Genomic DNA, 18,728 nt, shown 5'->3' with positions numbered 1-18,728 from the left:
CACCTGCGCTTTCTCACGCTTCGCGTTCCTGTGCATACCTCTAGATCTTAGCTGTACTCACTTCCCCTTTAGGGTCGAACGCACTTGTCTCCTCAAGTAACGCAGACTAGGCAATGCGCGACCTTTCAACATTTTTAGATACTGTCAGGAGCATCATTTGTTCCTCTCAGTATTGTTGTTTCTACAACGGGTTCTCCAGGGCATGTTGCACACAAAGTTCTGCTTTGGCATCCTCCAGAAAACTTTTACAGTGCGGCCTGTACCAAGATAATTGATTGGGTGTTGGCCCACCATGTGATGACCTGAATTTTTTGTTTTTCGATGGCTGAACACTAGACTTGGTCACTTGATCCAATAGTTTGAGGGATTCAGGCTCAGGAAGGCGGGGCTTTCCATTTTTCTTATGGTGGCATTGCAATACGTTGTTGGGCTTCGAGGTAATGGTCTGCTCAATCACGAGTGTCAATTAAGATGATCTCCCTGATCTTACCTCCATGTGTTGGGACCGTTGCCCTTGCAGTCCTGGTGAGCCGTCCGGAGGGCCCTTGAAAGAAAAGCAATGTAAGCATGATACAATTGAATGATTTGATCATACCTTAGAGCTTTTGTTCCATTGAACAAACAATTTAAAATGAGAATTGGTCTCAGCCAGACTAGAAAACTTACTGAGGTTTTATCAAGGCTCGTTTGGGCAATCACGTCATCTTCATCGCGCGAGTACTGGAATTCAAATTCAGGTGTGAGAGCATGAGCGACTGCAGGTTGCGAAGGTAGTGCATCTTCTAAAAATCCTACAAAATTGAATTAGTGAAGGGGAAAAAATCGCTATGGAATATTTACCTGGATGTTCTTTCTGGTGTTGGCCAACCTCCCCCCAACCAAAATCCTGCGAGTCCTTAACTGTGTCGTTGTTATTGCCCTCCTCTGCATCCTTTCCATTGTCCTCTTCATCTTTATCGGCATCTTCATCGTCGCTGTCATCGCTATCATCACTGCTGCTACTGCCTTTAGAGTCACTGTGCTCCTCAGATCCTAGCAGCCTCAAACAATACTGAGCCCTAACAGCATTATCCTCCTGGTGTAGGGCTGGATCCAAGTTCTGCTCTGAAAACACAGACCTTAGCAATACCGGATTTTCAGGGACAATATTCTGGGCATGCTGTTCAGCGATAGCATCCCTGGCTTGCTGCTCCGCAATTGCGTCCCTAGCTCACTGCTCAGTGATTGCGTCCCTAGCTCGCTGCTCAGTGATTGTGTCCCTAGCTCTCTGCTCAGCGATAGCATCAGGAACGCGCTGCTCAATGACCTTTGTCCTAATGGCGACATATGGGTCATTCAATGCCTGAAGATTGAGCTCGGTAGTATCAGAATGAGCAATTTCTGTAGTGCTTGGAGCAGCAAATCCGAACCTTCCACCAGGTTGCTGCAATGTAAAGCTAGGCCCTGTGTGAATGATATCCATGGCTGGGACATCTGGATGGCTATCTAGATCATGTGAGCTATACGGTGGAGGAACCTCCTGCAGGATAATCAATGTAAGTAACAACATGAATTAGATGCTTACCTTTGAAGACTTCTTTTAACCTTTACAATGCGGTTCTGGGGCTTGAGAATTGACTGGAATGTCGGGGCCAAGAGATGTCGTGCCCTTACATCCATAGGTTCGAGGCTTAGATTGTAGTGCTGATCTGATCTTCTTCAGCTGCACATTCCTACCTCCAGTTCCTGCATTAGGGTGGCCAGAACGCCGGGGTGCATTGTCTCCCACTTCTGCTGCAGTGAGGCCAAGGGATATAAGAGGTACCGCACCAGGTACTTCAGCAACATCTGCAGCTCGAGTCTTCTTGGGCAAGCCAGCCTTTGAAGCTTCAGATCCTTTGCGCTTGGACCTTTTCTTCTTGGGACTGGTGACAGTGCGAGGAGGCATGACTGCAAGAAAGAATGCAGGAGAAGGCGACTCTAACAAATTAGATCAGACTCACACGGGTTTTATATCATGTGCGTACTGCGCAATATTCACATGGCTAGCAAGAGAAAACTTTATCATTTGTAAGGCCAATAGTAATAAGGAAACACACCTAAGTCATCACGAGGATTTAATATCATGTCTCGTGCTCAATATTCGCATGACTAGCGAGAAAAACCTCATTATTAGTAACAGTAACAGTGCTAAAGAAACACACCATGACCTGAGCTGATGTGCAGCTGTCGGGTCATCATTGGAGGAGGAGAACTGCACATTTTTAATGTCCGAGTCCAGCCTGTGGTCCGCTAGAAAATGTACTAGAAAAACACGTCAGTTAGTAGTAGTACTCTAGTAAGTGCCAGACTCAGATTGCCGATCACATGAGTCAAAATCTTATGTAATCATGTCTGGACGTCACATAGTAGTAATCCGGCACAGAGACTAGTAATAGATTGATTGTGAGCTTGAGAGAATGATATATTAGTAGGAATAAATGAGGTGCTGGTAAGTAAGTGTTGTAAGCACATCTTGCCCAAATCTCCGAGTCACTGGCAATAGTAGACGATCAACGAGGTTCTAAAAATACTAAAGTCAAGTGGCATGCTATCCATACATCAATAAAGAAGAATAACAGCTGAATATGCATAATGAGTGGGTGCCCAAATTAAATGATCTTTCATACATACAAGCTCCATGTCTGGTCATGCATCACTGCCTGATGCTGAGGAGTCAGACTCAGTATCACCATGGCGAGACTTTTGCCGCTTGGGTGTTGTGGCTGCCACAGAGAAAGACTCTGAAGCAATCTGTTTGCCCTTGACACGATGTGTGAGAATGACAGCATCATTCCTGAGCATGTTCACAGTAGATACGAGCTCCTTGTCGAGATAAGAATTGAGTACACCAAGAATGATGTCGAAGGTGACGGGGTGGATCATGATCAGGGGGTTGAAGTATGGGTGAAATTTGTCTATAAGACACTTTCCATCTGTCGGATTCGCAAAAAAAGTGATCTTGAAGGCGGTGCATGATGCCAGGTCAAGGTTGGTCCATCAATTTAGTAACAAATTGGGTGAGCATTCCTTGTGCACCATGCCGTTGGGACCACAGAACTTGATGCAAACCCACGTGAACACAACAAAAAGGGACTCCAGGTCATCCGAAAAAGTTTGAAGGACGTATGATACAGGTAGTGCTTTAGAATCAGAGGACGATTTCGGGGTTGTCGGTTTTTCAACTAATTTGTGTCCCTGAGTCGCTTTTTTCTCCTGAGATTTTAACTCGGCTTCCTGCTGGATGACTGAGACTTGGTTAAGAAGCCCGCGTGACATGAAAGCGACTGTGCCCTGGCAAATGAATCAATAAACTGAATGTCTAATCAACACTAAGTGTACTTACTGTACCACCAAGGGGATATTTGTGATCTGCAGCGATGCGAACTGCAAACTCCCAGTCAATAAGAAAGCCTTCGCTGCCACCAATGTCGTTTAGGATCATTGCATTGTTAAGACTACAATTCTGATGCAAAATCTGATGTTCCTCCACTGCAGTTTGTTGAACTAACATTAGAAAGCATCAGTTCAAGATGCCCTATGAATTACTAGATAGTACTTACTCTTAACAATATCTCTTAGTGCTTGCACAAACTCCTTAAGTGTTCGGAACATGTGAAGGGGGTGACCACATGGCTTCAAGACAAGACACACATGAGTGTGACTAGTGCCCTGGGTGCTCGGGTGTGCCATCTGACTGTTCAACAATCCAATAATCTACCAGCTTTGGAACACCAGGGACACCATCCATCAACTCGAGCATATTGATCTTGTTCAGGACTACCTGATCATCCTTACCCACAACCCAATGGTCTTTGATGATATAGTCTTCATCGTCCAAGGTGACTAAGTAGCAAATGGTGCCACGACCAACGAGGCCCCGTCTCGCAAAAAAATTCTCTTTATGGTGTAGATTGTCTGCCCTATGCAGATCTTGCCACAGGGTTCAGGTGATTGAGTAGAATAGGGGAATTGGGAAGGGAGAGGGGTAATGGAATAGATGCTCTCAGTCATCTCAGCCTGGGGTACTTGGGATGTGAGGCTAACAAGGGGAGCGCTGTGGGTTGCACTGGGGTGCACTGGGGGGGAGGAGGGGCAGGGAAGTACCCTTCATCTATCAAGTCATGTGTGGGAGGGCCACTCGGATTCCCTTGCATTGGGTCATGAGTAGAGTCATTAGAAGACTCATCAGAGTTATCGGAGATTGCCTATTTAAGAGCATCGCTGGACACTCCGTTGGGATCCTCGGGAAATAAAAGAGAATTGGAGGTGGATGCAGCAACAGCATTATCTGTCGTAGTACATCGGGCAGAAGCATTTTTGATGGGACAATAGATGCAGATATCTTTGCTTCGGGGTGCTGCAACAGTCCTCGAGAAGGAAACAGTGGGATCATAGCCAACACACTCCAGACTCCCAAAAGTAATAGCTGTGATGATATACAATAATATGTCAGGTTGTGTGTAGATATCGAAGTGAGGGGACACAGCACCACCAGAGTGATCTTACATCAAGACTCCATGAGCTAGTTGCAAAGTGCATGGCTACTAGTTTGGGCTGTGACACCGCCAAGCAGCCAACCAGAGCATTGAGAAATGCTGCAAAAATTTCTTTGTGGGTTGCTTCCTGTGGATTGTTGCTCTCCGATGACTCGACCTGACTCGGAAGGCTGCTATCATCATCTCCAGGTGGGTCAACTGGAAGAGCCCAATTCCAAGTCTTTGCTTCAGTGTCATACAGTGGCACGGGGATATCTGGTGATGTCTTGCTAAATTTTTGATTGATGCGATTATTACAATGAATGATTTTTCCGAAAGGTATTTTAAGGTCGCATACATCCAGAAGAGGTTCTGTGAAAGGCTGGAATATTTCAGAAAGTAGGTGTCCAAGCAGTTGTGAGGCCTCTGGTGAACCCTCGTGAGTGACTAGACAATTAAGCTCGTCGGACGTGATCTTGTTCATAGTGTGAATGTCAGTGACTTCTGGGATAGACACCAACAACAATAATTTGATTCCGTTGTCAATGGTCCTGAAAAAAAATGCCATTTTTTGTACTTGAACAATGGACAAACAATAGGCGCTCGAGCTTATTGCCACATAGTGACAGAATTCTTAGAACTAGCGATCTAAGAATAAAACAGACTAGAATAACCAAAGGCTAGACCGCTCAACCAATCTGTTTGTTGCATAGTATGAAAGTTGTAAGAAACAAGGTAACCCCACATCAAAAGCTACATAGAAAGAGGAAGATACGTGTTCTTGTCCCAATAATTTTTGAGCCAAAATTGTGAAGCATGCTCCATGCTGTTATACGGGGTGAGACGGTTGTCTGCACTTGCACCGAAGCGAGGGACAAGGTTCACAGGTGATCTAAGCTGTGTCATGGGTATGATGTCACCCAAGTACCATTTGAGCGCTTCGCTCGTTTGAGAAAGTGGAGCTGTGTACTTGGCTCACAATCATTGGTGCTGGAGCTTTGAGGAACAATGTCAAAGTGATGCACATATACCAGAAAACAGTCCTTCCATGACCAATTCGTGCCACTCTTTCCAATAGGACACATGATATCCCTGATTTGACTGATAGTATGACCTGTGACTTGACAATAAGTAAATATTCAGTGCGACATGAGAGCACAATGTACCATGAAGACCACTTGTGGGCCATAAGCATCCCGCATCATTGTTAATGATAACCATATCATAGCAGCCAGAGGTCCAGGGATCAGAAGGGGGTGCACAGTTGAAGGTTTGCACAGGCCGTATGATGCTAATGTTGTGGAATTCAGTATCCTGCAGCCAAAGTTTAAACCAGACCTGTAGTGTGTCAAAGGGAAGTGAAGCAGCGGGTCCAGCTCTTCTAGCGCCCCCCAATTGTATGGACATGATCTCTCCCATGAGTATCCTCACAACGAAGAAAATTGGCAATGGCTGGTCGTAAGTCAGCAAGGTCAAACTTGATGGCAGCATCATCAACAGATATATTTCTAATCGAGGGGTCATGTCATATCCCGTATTCCGGACCTACATCCGATAATATTCCCACGCCTCATCCGGACCTTCGGATGTCCTATCCATGTCTCCAGTACCCATCTGGATCCCTGCACCTCTGCACATCCACATCCGCATGTCCACGTCCAGATCCCTTATCCTTCACAGCTAGCCTGCATCGTTCACCCTTGTCCCATTGCCCTAATATTATATCTTGCATATCCACGCATCTCATCCGGACCACATCCGATCCGGTCCGATCCGATCCTATCCGACGTATAGATACATTTCCTATCCGATATACAATAAGCTTCTTGATTCATTTCCTGTGCATATAACGTTAACACAGCCTATCCGGTATTCCTTGTTCCCGGTACCTTGGTTATACTTACTACCGGTGTAGGGATTCATTTCTGGCTGGGCTTGCAGAGACTGTTTTTACCTTAGTGTTATGTTTGCACTTTTGTAGCTTACATAATAAAGTTACCTTTTCACCAGTTCTACTATGAGTCTGAGTATTCAGCAAGTTTCTATCATATTTCCTCTTCTCTGAGCCTTGAGCCTGGTCCAGAAACCCTTTAGGGTCGAATAGCAGCTAGGTTCTGCAAGACCCAACATTGTTCAGACTCACCATCTGAATTGTTGTACCTTCAACTGGAGCCCACCGCGAGGGTTTCTTGTGTTTCTAGGCTCTTCCAGCTCTCCAATCATCCCCCAAATTCGCCTATTATCCTACCACAGTCATTCCTTATCAGCTTCTCCCATATTCCCAAGTTTTCAGCATCTTGTCCTCCTCCCCAGCGCATTGATAAGCGTTTTTCTCACGCGTTTTTCGAGCGGATCTCTCGCAAACTTAGGGTCGTATTCCCCACGTCCGTCCGGTCATTTTGAGCCCTCACTCATCGAATTTGGAGCAGTAGTTGTGGAGTTATCGAGTTTTTGGTGTTTTTGAGAAGTTGAGGGGAGATAAGGGTTTTCTGGGTGCTCAAAGGCCTGTGTCTTTTAGCTCTTTTGGCCATTTACCATCCTTCAGTGGCTCTGTCCATTGCCCCAATCTGCTTCTTGATAGGACCAGCTCTTGTTGCCCTGCACCATACCCCTTCCTCCTCCTCCCTCTTGCACCTCCGCACTTTTTCGCACTTTCACCAGCCCATTTTGCCTCGGAACCCCATCGACCCTATACCCGTTTTGAAGCCCTCATTCATGGCTTTCATTCGCGCCCATCGCCGCCCCGATCCGCTCCGTCGTTCGCCCACCATTCGCGTTTTCCGCCGCCCCTCTATTTTATCGCACATTTACACCATTTTATCTATATCTCCTCGCCCCTCGATCGCGCACCTATTAACCCTACACTCGTTCTGACCGCATTCGCCGCCGCTTTCCATCCGTCCGCTCCGCTTCCAGATACGTCTGCGCGTTCCTCCGCAATCCGCACTTCTCGCGTTTCCCTCCATTTTCCACCATTTCCTTCATTTCTCACCCAGTTCTCCACCAATCCTAGTCGACCCTATACTCATTTCGAAGCCCTCGTTCGCCTCTTTCTATCCGTCTACTCCCCATCGTCACCCATGCAACCATCATCGCGTTTTTTATCACTTTATCGTCGCTGCTCCTCCAGTACTCAAAGCAAAGTCTGGAGATTATCGTTTTATTGCATTGCCTGACCCTCACTCACTGGCGCAGTTTACCTGGCATACGCGTCAAGGAAACAAAAGGTGTTTGAGGACCCCCAGGTTAGTTTTCTTAGTTTAGCTTAGCTTTGGTTTGCATAGGTAGATGACTGGGGACAGTCATGATTCAAAGTTCCCATGAGATGTAGGGATTCATTTCTGGCTGGGCTTGCAGAGACTGTTTTTACCTTAGTGTTATGTTTGCACTTTTGTAGCTTACATAATCAAGTTACCTTTTCACCAGTTCTACTATGAGTCTGAGTATTCAGCAAGTTTCTATCATATTTCCTCTTCTCTGAGCCTTGAGCCTGGTCCAGAAACCCTTTAGGGTCGAATAGCAGCTAGGTTCTGCAAGACCCAACATTGTTCAGACTCACCATCTGAATTGTTGTACCTTCACCGGTATGCTTACTGATCCATTAACCTATGTTCATTTCTGACTCGCGTTTGTTAACCTTTGCATATGCTTCAGACATAGCCTCGGACTCTGCTTATTGATTCTTCCGTTATTTCTCTTAGTATATAAACTCGTGTATATGTCTTGTAGTACCTCAGTCTGAATATCATATTAGTCCTCGCACTAGATCTTACTCTAAGTCCTCATATCAGTTCTAGTCTTCCAACTTAGTCAATATCCATCTCAGGCCTAGGGAGGAATTCCCTAGGCCAGAGCTCCGCTCCTCCGCTCCTCCGCTCATCTAATCCTCCACTCATCCGAAGTTTCCGGAAGTCTATCCGGAACTTTCCCACGGTCCTCCGGACCTATTCTGCTTCGGACTTTGTCCTTGCAGCCTTTCATCTGTTTGCTTCTACTCAGGACAAGTCCTGAGTAGCCATTACATGTATCTGTATTAGGACGAAACCTCATTGTAATTTCCGGAACTTTCCCACACTCATCCGGAAGTTACTTGCACCTGTCCAGAAAGTCCTTCCGAAGTTTCCCGTGCCTTTGGACGTCCTTCAGACGTCTTTGGACTTTCTTCAGACACCAATCTGAAATTAAGGGCACATACTCGGGTAAGGGGCACAGCGCACGAGCTGAAGCCAAGCCCCTCAGAATCAGTCCTACCCTTTGTGCATGGTCTTAACAGGTCATAAGCGAAGTGAAATCCTGTGTGTTCGACAACAAACAAACACAGTGGCATAGGGACCATCCCAATTTCCCTGTACTGGAGGAACTTGGCAATTCTGAAGTAATTCGTGATTGGATGTGAATGTCCAGGGTATTTGATCATTGCCAGAAGGTCTATTGGGATATCGTGATCGTCGTCTGCATCGAAATCGACATTTTCATTGACATCTACATCTGAACCGTGCTGCTTTGAGTGTAACCCAACTGGGCCTGCTTGTTAATCCCGTTAGCCAGGACTGGGCCTATTCTGCTCGTGTGATGTGATGTGGGCCCACCCCTGATTTAAGACACTCTTGGGCCACATCCTGCCACCGGCAGTAGGTCCACGTGCCCATATGCATATTTCGACGTGAGGGGGTGGGCCTGTTGGGTTGATCTCATGTCATTGGGCCCACCTGCCTGCCGCCCTACAGGGCGTAGGCCCGACGGTATACAATTGTGAGTTCCCTGGGCTCATGCAGATGCCCAGAGGAATGCATATGGGCCCTTGGGGCTGCGGTCATATTATGGGGCCAGCCTATGAGCTCCAAGATCATGAGCAGGGCCCAGCGGTTTTCATGAAAGTGGTGCTACAGGCCCACCCATCCGCCGCACATACGAGGTCCGGGCCTACTCAATTCAGTGGACATGATATGGGCTCTCTTGGGCGCCATATCGCCGCAGCATCGGTTCAGCCATATATGAGGTAGTATCTGCTTGGGCCCATCACTCCATTCATACCACTGTGAATGAGCCCATTACTTTGTTCTGCCTGTCATATGTGAATAGAGAACAAAAAATTAACCACATGAAATCTATTTGGCCTGTTTCAATGTCGTTAACAAAATAAGGATTCAAGACAAGAGGTCGAGAGGAGCTTAATGCTATCAGTGCAAGAGAGTGCGTAATTTGGTAACAGGGGGAGGGTGCAGTGGGCTGAGGAAAGCTGCGGTACACTGCATGCACAGGTGTACAGGGCGGTCACAGCATGTGGGAGAGGCACAAGAGACAGAGGCGCTGAGCCTCACAGGTATCTACTTCGAATACTGTCATGCATCAGTAAGAAGTCGCTAGTAGTGAACAATGCAAACCTTTCAGAGCTTGACTTGCCCGAATCAATATGACCAATAATGGTAGCATGAGACATAAGAGTGACTACGAGACTGACATCATAGAGCTGCTGGACAGGTTGCTTGAAGAAGGCCTTGAGTTTACTAGGGTGAGGGTATGAGATGATGTAGAATAGGGAGGACTCAAGTACTTACAGTCAGACATAAAGCATTCAAAAGATAGTGGGAGGTTAGATATAGAATAGTTGGCATGAGCGAAAGCAAAATCAAGTGGGTGCTGGAGGGTGCAGTTAGGTGAAAAGAGAGTTCCAGGGAGGCTGTAAGGGCACTGGGAGGTTCTTGATAGCGCAGTCAGGCGAAGAGGAGATATTTAGAGTCCAGAAGACAAAGAAATAAGGGGAAAAGAGTAACACACCCAATAAAACAGCAGTATCCCAAAATACCACCTTCTTCTGGATAGTTTCAACATACCGGGCTTAAGATGATTGCACCAAGTAGAACAATGATGAAGAGGGGTTAGCAATATTGAGATGACAGGTCAAAGGTTGACGTCGTCCAACTAATTTGAATCAGAGACTCATACAGCCTAATTAGGCAAATGTTGAATTGTTTATCTTTATTTGCCACAGCATTATAAGATCTGATTATGACAACTCAGCACAAACTCAACTACTTCGGGAGATCTCAAGGTACCACACCCCTGAATCAATTCTGCCGATCCCCCACACATCATACAAACATATAAATGGCTCGCATACCACATGCAGGTGCTCATGGACCGTTGCTAGTGAAAGATGGAAAAGTAGTGGTAAGTAATGTAAAATTGTATGACCGCCTCCGAGTAAGTAACAGATACTATCAGAGAGAAGTAGATAAGTGGTTCAATTTGGTAAGACTGCGTAGTGTAATGCTTCCGGCAGCTTACTTGAATTATGCAGCAGTTTACCCAATTGGTCGTTATGTGGCCATCCCACTGTCATCTGCATCAGGTCGCAGTAGTTGAAAAGCTCCGTGCTGCAGCAAATAAAGTGAAGTCAACACTTCAGGTAAGTGTATGTCTTCATTTGAAACATTGAGCATCCAGCAACTTTTTTTAGCTATGCCGATCGGATCTTCAAAGCTTTGCCCATCGTCACTGACGGACTGACCGACTCTGGCCCATCTGTACTACTACTACCATCTTCACTGGCGGACTGACTCGGCCAATCTGTACAATCTTCGCCAATCATCACACATGTACTATATATCATTGATGAGCTACAACTAGAACTACCATTTCCATTGCTTTACAGCTTTATACCCGGTACTACTTCTGTGCTAAACATAGAACACATCTGATATCCAGCAACCACTAGTATTAGTACAATGCTCATCTAATTTTTCTTCTGGTGATGCATCTGCGCTTGTTCTATGGTGTTATCTTGTACTAGTGTTATATATTGTTATTGTGACTAAATTAGTCAAATCAGCATTGCAGCATGTTCCTAGTGGGGCTATTATGATAAAACAGTGTGAATTCAAAAATACAAAATCACATCGTGTGAACAACGTTGACAAGTCAAACCATGGACATGACGGTACATTCAGCTTTGAAGCTTGAAGACTTGTACCTCATGCAAGCCCCCACAATTGACCAGCAGATACAGTTGCAGGAGCATAGTGTCCCTGTCTGGCCCACGCAACTCCAGCAATACACTCAGATAACAATGCTGTGAGTGTATATCATTACTAGGATAAATTCATTGGGTACTGACTCGGGCTTTGTTTGATAGGGACGTCATTCCACATCACGACTACAACGTCGAGGTCATGCAGACTGATTGGGCTCAGTTCGTGACTTCCATTTAGCACAGTATCAACTTAACCGCTATCTTGACAGGTCTCAAATACGCGGTGATTGGGAAGAGTTGGACCATCCATCAGGAGCTCTATACCACTATAACATGAAAATGGTGAGCGCAGCTGGTATTCCGAGTTATATATTTTGATGAGAATAAAGAAAACATATGCGGAAATTAACATGACGGAATTTTCAGATGCACAGCTCCAGAGGCTCGAGTCGTGGATCAAGGTGTCAAGATCCAAACTAAACGGCAGGAAATGGTTGCTAGTAGTCAAGCCGCTCCGAATGAGAGGAATAGACATCTATATATACTACTATGTGGTTCTGGAGAGAAGGATCATTGCCTGGCTAGAACTGGTGGATGGCTATATTCTTTTCCAGGAATGTACAACGGTGCGGCACTGGAACCATAAAAGTATGTCAATTTTTTTTGTGGTTTTTGTTATTGAACTTGTTTTGGACAGGACTCGAACTGGAGGCTCAGTGTTACAGTAACATGGCACGAGTCCCCCGCCAGCAGAGAGCCCTCTGCCACCGCACGGCTATAGACGATAACGGAGTCTCACCAGCTCTGTGACGACAGATGACGACGACGATAGATGATGATAGACGATAAGCGGCAACTGCCGGCTTAGATAAGCGGTCTGGACCGCACGTGACATGACATGACGACATAGGTCTAGAAGACCTATTTATGTTATCAAGATAGAAGGCAAGCCTCGTGTTGCCTCATGTACTGATAGAAGGATACCACGTGGATCCTATCTCTGATGGAAGCGTACCGCATGGACGCTATCTACGATAGAAGCCCGCCTCATGGACGCTATCTCTGACTCAAGTAGATAAGCAGATTAGAACCCAGCTTTGAGCTGAGCTTAGATACGATAGAGTAGCCTTATATAAGGTCGAAGATTAAAGTAGACATTCCTTACTTTAATCTTACTAGGTACTACCCAGAAACTAGTCTAATCAACTAGGTTTACCCTTGAACTCCTTGTCCTGCTAAAGCTACCTGCTCGACATCGACTCGTACCTTCAGTGACGCCTCTCACTGTCTGTAAACCGCTATCATCTCGGCGTAACCCCTCGTTAACCACCACGAGCTATGTTCGAGTACGCAACCTTTGCTTGTCTGTAAAGGCCGACGACTCTCAGCACTCGGTACCACTGTCGTGGTTGTCGCTGTTTAGATCATCCTAGTCGCACACGACCGTTTGTCGTAACACTCAGTACTGGTGAGCTAAAGATCGCCATTCTGATGGAAGCAACCATTTTCAATTGCACCAGGAAACACGCCAAGTACTTTCCCCACGGGATTGACATACCTCTCCAGGATGTCAGAACTTTGTGCATTAAGTTGAATTGGTATCGTGTGGGTGAGTTCTTCAGCATTATAGCGCCTGAACAAGACGAACCTGAGGAATAAATAGAAGCATCCACCATGGAACGCTCAATGGCGGCTTTGATATTTTGGAAACCTGATGTAGAAACTACAATACAAAGAGGAACAAATGATGCTCCTGACTGTATCTGTAAAAGTTGTAAGGTCGTACGTTGCCTAGTCTGCGTTACTTGAGGAGACAAGTGTGTTCGACCCTAAAGGGGAAGTGAGTACAGCGAAGATCTAGGGGTATGCACGGAAGCGAAGCGCGAGAAAACGCAGATGCGCGCAAGGTGCAGGAACGCGCGCGCGTAAGTGGAAATAAGAGAGACTAAACTTAAGTGATGATATGATATAAGATAAGAGAAGAGTGATGCGAAGTGTAAACAAATAGATTTCTACTGCGAGTTTCTAGGTAGTAAGTGGGTGGAAAGTAACTAAAGTAAGGTGAAAAGTGCAAAGTAGGAAAAGTCAGATCCCTAATAGTATGTACTGCTGGCACTTATATAGCGCGCCTAAGCGTGGTCATGCGGAGCCAAAGCGCTACCGAGTAGGTATGCAAAGATATATATGAGTGAGAAACCATAATAAAAATAATGGTGGAATGATATGCTAATAAAAGAAATGGAAATGTACGCACTAGAGGGCTTGGTGGACAGTGGATGGATGCTTCTAGATGGCTGGTGCTATAAGGCACTCAAGCGCGGGAACGCGTGCGCGCATATACATCGTGAAGCGCGGGAAAGCTGCGCCTCATATAGGAATCGCTGCAGATAGCACACAGAATGATGCTGCAAGTTTGTGCTGTATACTTCCTAGTGTAAAGTGCCATATCACACCATGAGAGGCATGATTCTCTACACCGACAAAATGAAGGAAATGGCCGCTGTAGGCATGCACGCTGATCTCAAGCTACATCTTCAAGTTGATGACCAAAACAGAGGACTTTGCAAGACATGATGGAGCTATGGATGGAACATGTACCGTCATCTATGGTACGTGAGCCTTGGAAAGACTGGAACTATAAATTTATCTTGAACAGGCAGATTAGCATATATTCTCCGTACGATGCTATTTCTCATACCAGACATATCCTGATTGAATATTCAAAGGCCATCACGAATACCTAAATCACCATGGCCAACCCGAAGTGCGCTTGATGTGCATTCGGTGGCCGGGAAGCGTGGACCCCTCAAAAGTCTCCCTTCCTGACTGGCACTGCAGTTGCTATGTTTTGGATTCCATTCCTAATGCTAGATCGTCTTAAACATGTTTATGTTGATGGTCTCATAAATGGGGTGGACATCAGGAGATTTACTGATGATTTCAGCGCCCAGGCCAAAGCTCAAACTACCGTGGTGAGTGCTACATCGTGGCCTAATTGAGAACACTTACTATTTGTCTGACAGGCAAGTGTCATTATGGCGGTCAATGCCAGCATCCTTGCAGTCCCCGGTCTAGGTACACAACTGGCTATGAAGGCATTGTGTTCCATCTCCTTCATTCTCTGTGTCTACAGCATCATCGGGTGTGCAATTGCACAACAATTGGTTCAAAGCTTGAGATACCTTGACTTTTCAGTGCGATCATCTTCTTTTTTTTGTTTGCAGCCTGGTCTGACAATATCGATTGGATAGGCATATTACTTACAAGAGGAGATGGGCACTTTTGTGATCCTTGTGAGTATACTGATGTTCACATTCCTGATGAGGTGAAATAAGGTATTCATCGCAATGAGTCATTACTGACAGGCGCACTAGAGTTTGGCATTTGCCATCATTGGAGTTCTAGCAGGGATCTTCACTGTTGAATTTGGCCTTCCCTTGTCCGAAAGGATAGGATGCGGGCTGATCCTTGTTGTTGGGGGAGGGCTCATGATTCCATTGACAATGGCCAGCTTTGGGCCTGGACTGATTCAATGATGGGGTTCAATACCCTTGTGCTCTATATAAACACTACTATGTAGTCCAATATTGGTCCAATATACATGAATGCCTCAGCTTCCATGTGACACTGTTTGAGCTTGTGTGTGAACTTGAAGTTGTTGCCGCATGGAACGTGAGTACACACCGGATATGACTCAACTGTCTGCCAAAAGCTACAGTTCCTTACTGATGTGACCAGTGAATCTCATCAAGATTCAGTTGGACATACACGACACAGAATGATTGATTTACTATCCGCAGTAGTATGGCAGGTATATATCTTCGTCCCACTTCGCCTCCCCTTTCATCCCTAGATGTCACGGTTGGTAGCTTCTTAGAGTATCATCATTCGTTTGGCTGATTTAAGTTGAGCAGGACCCTCCAGCTCGCACTGTCCTTGGAATGTTGCTCATGGAGAGATCCAACATTTGAGCCACTGGTAGGCTTGCTATAACTATGTCACCCTGAGTCACTATCTCGTTGTTCATGTATGGGAATCCAATATGTGAGTGGCCTCATTTCCATTGCAAGTGATCACTGACCAGACTGCAGTTGCCATCAAATATGTATTGTTGATTGTCAAGTGCCTCTGTGTCATATCCCGCGTTCCAGACCCAGACTTATCACATATCATTTCCGGATCCGGCTGACGTCTATCTATGTCCGGATCCGACCCGCATCTAACTTCCGTGCCTTATCCCTTTGTATGTTCCGACTCCGGTTAGACTAAATCATTTTCCCGTACCTCGTTTCCATTCCACCCTTTATTTTCCTCTGATCTAATCTCCGGGTTCATTTAACTTTTCCGATAGGACTAGCGTTTGACTTTTCTATACGCTCCGTCCACCGCTTGTATAGCTTTGGACTTCGCATCTTAGTAGTATATAAACCCTGTAGAATCTATGTACATCTTTAGTTCGAATATTATCTGAGACTCTGCTCATGCCTTCCTCCGTCCGACTTGAGTTATCCTCTCGTCCGACCTCCGCCGTCTTAGATTGACTTATCACCCTCCGCCTCTACCTTTGGTAGTCCTCCGCTGTTTCCTTTCTAGTTCGGACTTTGTCCGGATTAGTCCTTATCTCTTGTTCCCGAACGTCCGCCCGGAAGTCCCGTGCATCGGACATCGGACTCCGGACATCGCCCGACGCCCTCCGGACATCGTCCGGTAACCTTCGGATATTGTTCGACAGCCTTCGAAGTTAGGGGCACGTACTCGGGTAAGGGGCGCAGCGCACGAGCTGAAGCCAAGCCCTTCGGATTTGACCCTTGAGCACGTTCTTACACTCTGCATGACAGACTGCTACAGTCCACAGCCCTATTTGTTCCGAGCATCTCTCAATTTGGTTTAGACTGGGCAGTCATGATCACGAATAGGTGCCAGCAGTGACTCGTTAAACCTTCATCTCACTTACAGTTATGATGCCAGTTACCATGTAGAGAACCTCACAAATCCACTCGTGTATGTTCCTCTTTGCTGGCCCTTAGTTCTAAAAGAGCATTGATGTTGGCAGACTCGCTATGGGACGTGAATACTTCTTGCTCCTATATGGCTTCAACAGCCAGAGGAGAAACATGAATGTTAAACCTCATCAAGCCATCCGTGTTTCCTCTGACCTCAGAAGCCAATCCTTCATTGGACAGCTCACACTAGTCGTGCAGCATCAATGAATGAGATCATGCGATTATGGCTCCCCGATGGCACCACGCTAGAGCATTTCCTATCCTAGGTACAATGCCGTGGATCACCGGTATTTCTAAGCCCTCTTTCAACTGCAGAGCATGTTATTGCTGTAGTACAAGGTACACAGTACACCAATGTCACCTATCGATTGATTTGTTTTGAGGTAATAAACTATCCACCAACTTGGTAAATTGGCGGAAGATGCAGACTCTTGGTAGATGAGTGCTATTGATGCACAACCTTTGGTGAGTTGTTTTGATGGACTTGCTGCTTACATGACCCGGCTCGCTCATTAGACATTTGAGCTTAGAACTCATCCTTCCACCTATGCAAGACCACTCGAGATCAGCTATTCAACTGCAGAAGGCTCAACCTATCCAAGTCATAACAGTTTGAGGTGGCTTGAAGCTAGCTCAAGCCGTTGTTCCCATATTGTTGGCTTGTGCTGGTTCGTGCTGGTCCAGGTGGCTTGCGGACTGGACCAAGTTGCACATAGGTGACTTGGTTCATGGAGACCACCAAACTGCTGGAAAACCAGTAAGAGCCGAGCCTGTCCAGCCATAGCTAAACCATGACATGACTATCAGCAATGGATACAAAAGACAGACCAGTATCTGAACGTACTCCTAGACACAGAGGTTCCTGCCAACAGAATATGCTCATATGTGAGAGCGATGGGGACTGCAAATGTAGTACTTTGCTTTATGAAGTGTGGGGACATGGTATACTGGTGGTATACAAGAATGCAGCGCTTGGTGTAGGAAAGTAGCGCACGCTTGGTGCGGAAGAGTTGCACTTTGCATAGGGAATGATTGGAGAGGTGTTTAGCACAAGTTGTGGATATGGCTGCTATGAGGCTACAGCTATGTCAGTCTCTACAATGCATATGACAAACCACACCGAGTAGGCAATACTGTGGTACGACTATAAGGCTTCTGAACTCGGTGCTTTGCGCCACAAGCATGACATTGTTTCCCACTTTGAGGGGCCTTCTTACCCTTGTAAGCATGTGACTCATTCCTACATTTGCAAGCCATAAGAGATTTATTAGAGATCACATTACGATATATGCCGTTGTGAGCTAGGAAGTAAAAGCCATTATGGTTGAGTGGTAAAGATGGATCATCGTATTGAGATCTTGAGTTCAATTCCTGCCATTGCCAATTTATATTTTTTGAATTTTGCACCATATTTCTGAGCATTATGACTGTATGCGGCCGGGAATACGACGAGAAGATGACACAAGACCATGGATGGACAAGCAAGACGAGGAGCACGACAAAGATATGAGGCCAAAATTTCCCACGGTCTGATGAAAACGCGTCCATGATTTTCGAGTATTTTGGTCATATGTCGCCGGGATCTTGATGCGATGATGTCGTGAGACCATGGATGGAATGACATCGACAAGGAGCATGGTTTTGGACTCGGACAAAAAAGTGATTAATAAGCGATGACTAAGGTGATGCGCCACTTGGATGACAAGAGTCCATTGATAAGCGATGACAAAGGCGACCACAAGCGACCCCCGCTGAGGCGGACGAAACGACCACCCTGAAAGCGACCCCCCCCCGACGGGCCCCATGCGGAAGGAACGATTGCGGGCCCCCAAGAGGGGAGTCCCCTCCCAATAGGGACAGGGAATTCTGGAATTATGTTCACCGTCGTGGTACCCGAACACATGACCGATACAACTCTCAACAAGAGTATGTTGATCAAGATGTGACATCCAGCTTCCGTCTTTGGAGTTTAAATGAGTATACAGTCGACCATGGAAATCAGCCACGGTAACATACCACCGTTGCGACGTGGCCGCGCACTAAACGTATCAGAAATTGTGTAGTCTCAATCGGAAGACAGCCTGGTATTTCGGTGAATCCAAGGGTTTCGGCTTCTTGCCTCTTGTCGCTGGCCAGAGGAAGTAGACCAGACGATATCCCCAATGGAAGCATTGTTGAATCCACCTTAAGAAGGAAACGTCCTAAGGAGAGGCTGATCAGCGCTGTGAACAATTCAGCATCATTCACATCACCTAC

General features: G+C 46.1%; 5 protein-coding genes across 5 annotated transcripts; 2 read left to right on the top strand and 3 right to left on the bottom strand.

Annotated features, from left to right (window-relative positions):
• Window positions 1-181: 181 nt before the first annotated feature.
• F5147DRAFT_778703 (uncharacterized protein) lies at window positions 182-3,633 on the bottom strand (the record flags this gene model as incomplete). The annotated part of the gene is made up of 11 exons (XM_041442165.1): window positions 182-445; window positions 491-544; window positions 667-791; window positions 841-1,118; window positions 1,215-1,519; window positions 1,591-1,688; window positions 1,717-1,959; window positions 2,712-2,979; window positions 3,058-3,312; window positions 3,365-3,525; window positions 3,582-3,633. The coding sequence occupies 11 exons, from the start codon at window positions 3,631-3,633 to the stop codon at window positions 182-184; spliced, it is 2,103 nt and encodes a 700-aa protein (XP_041287775.1).
• A 49-nt stretch (window positions 3,634-3,682) lies between these two features.
• On the bottom strand, window positions 3,683-4,980 carry F5147DRAFT_778702 (uncharacterized protein; the record flags this gene model as incomplete). Its single annotated transcript, XM_041442164.1, has 4 exons — window positions 3,683-3,941; window positions 4,066-4,226; window positions 4,528-4,782; window positions 4,855-4,980. The coding sequence occupies 4 exons, from the start codon at window positions 4,978-4,980 to the stop codon at window positions 3,683-3,685; spliced, it is 801 nt and encodes a 266-aa protein (XP_041287774.1).
• Window positions 4,981-11,424: 6,444 nt separating this feature from the next.
• On the top strand, window positions 11,425-12,279 carry F5147DRAFT_656909 (uncharacterized protein; the record flags this gene model as incomplete). Its single annotated transcript, XM_041434164.1, has 5 exons — window positions 11,425-11,570; window positions 11,632-11,688; window positions 11,739-11,811; window positions 11,904-12,117; window positions 12,167-12,279. 5 exons carry the CDS (start codon window positions 11,425-11,427, stop codon window positions 12,277-12,279), a joined length of 603 nt encoding a protein of 200 aa, XP_041287773.1.
• Window positions 12,280-13,334: 1,055 nt separating this feature from the next.
• F5147DRAFT_656908 (uncharacterized protein) lies at window positions 13,335-15,005 on the top strand (the record flags this gene model as incomplete). The annotated part of the gene is made up of 9 exons (XM_041434163.1): window positions 13,335-13,394; window positions 13,499-13,530; window positions 13,594-13,637; window positions 13,706-13,796; window positions 13,996-14,078; window positions 14,341-14,441; window positions 14,493-14,663; window positions 14,721-14,762; window positions 14,844-15,005. The coding sequence occupies 9 exons, from the start codon at window positions 13,335-13,337 to the stop codon at window positions 15,003-15,005; spliced, it is 786 nt and encodes a 261-aa protein (XP_041287772.1).
• Window positions 15,006-18,135: 3,130 nt separating this feature from the next.
• On the bottom strand, window positions 18,136-18,644 carry F5147DRAFT_778699 (uncharacterized protein; the record flags this gene model as incomplete). The annotated part of the gene is made up of 2 exons (XM_041442163.1): window positions 18,136-18,432; window positions 18,489-18,644. The coding sequence occupies 2 exons, from the start codon at window positions 18,642-18,644 to the stop codon at window positions 18,136-18,138; spliced, it is 453 nt and encodes a 150-aa protein (XP_041287771.1).
• Between the last annotated feature and the right edge of the window lie 84 nt (window positions 18,645-18,728).

This window comes from Suillus discolor (assembly GCF_016758755.1).
Source record: "Suillus discolor strain FC423 chromosome Unknown F5147scaffold_75, whole genome shotgun sequence".
Classification (NCBI taxonomy): Eukaryota; Fungi; Basidiomycota; class Agaricomycetes; order Boletales; family Suillaceae; genus Suillus; species Suillus discolor.
The sequence above is the reverse complement of the archived record's forward strand: the minus strand, read 5'-3'. Positions and strand labels throughout refer to the sequence as shown.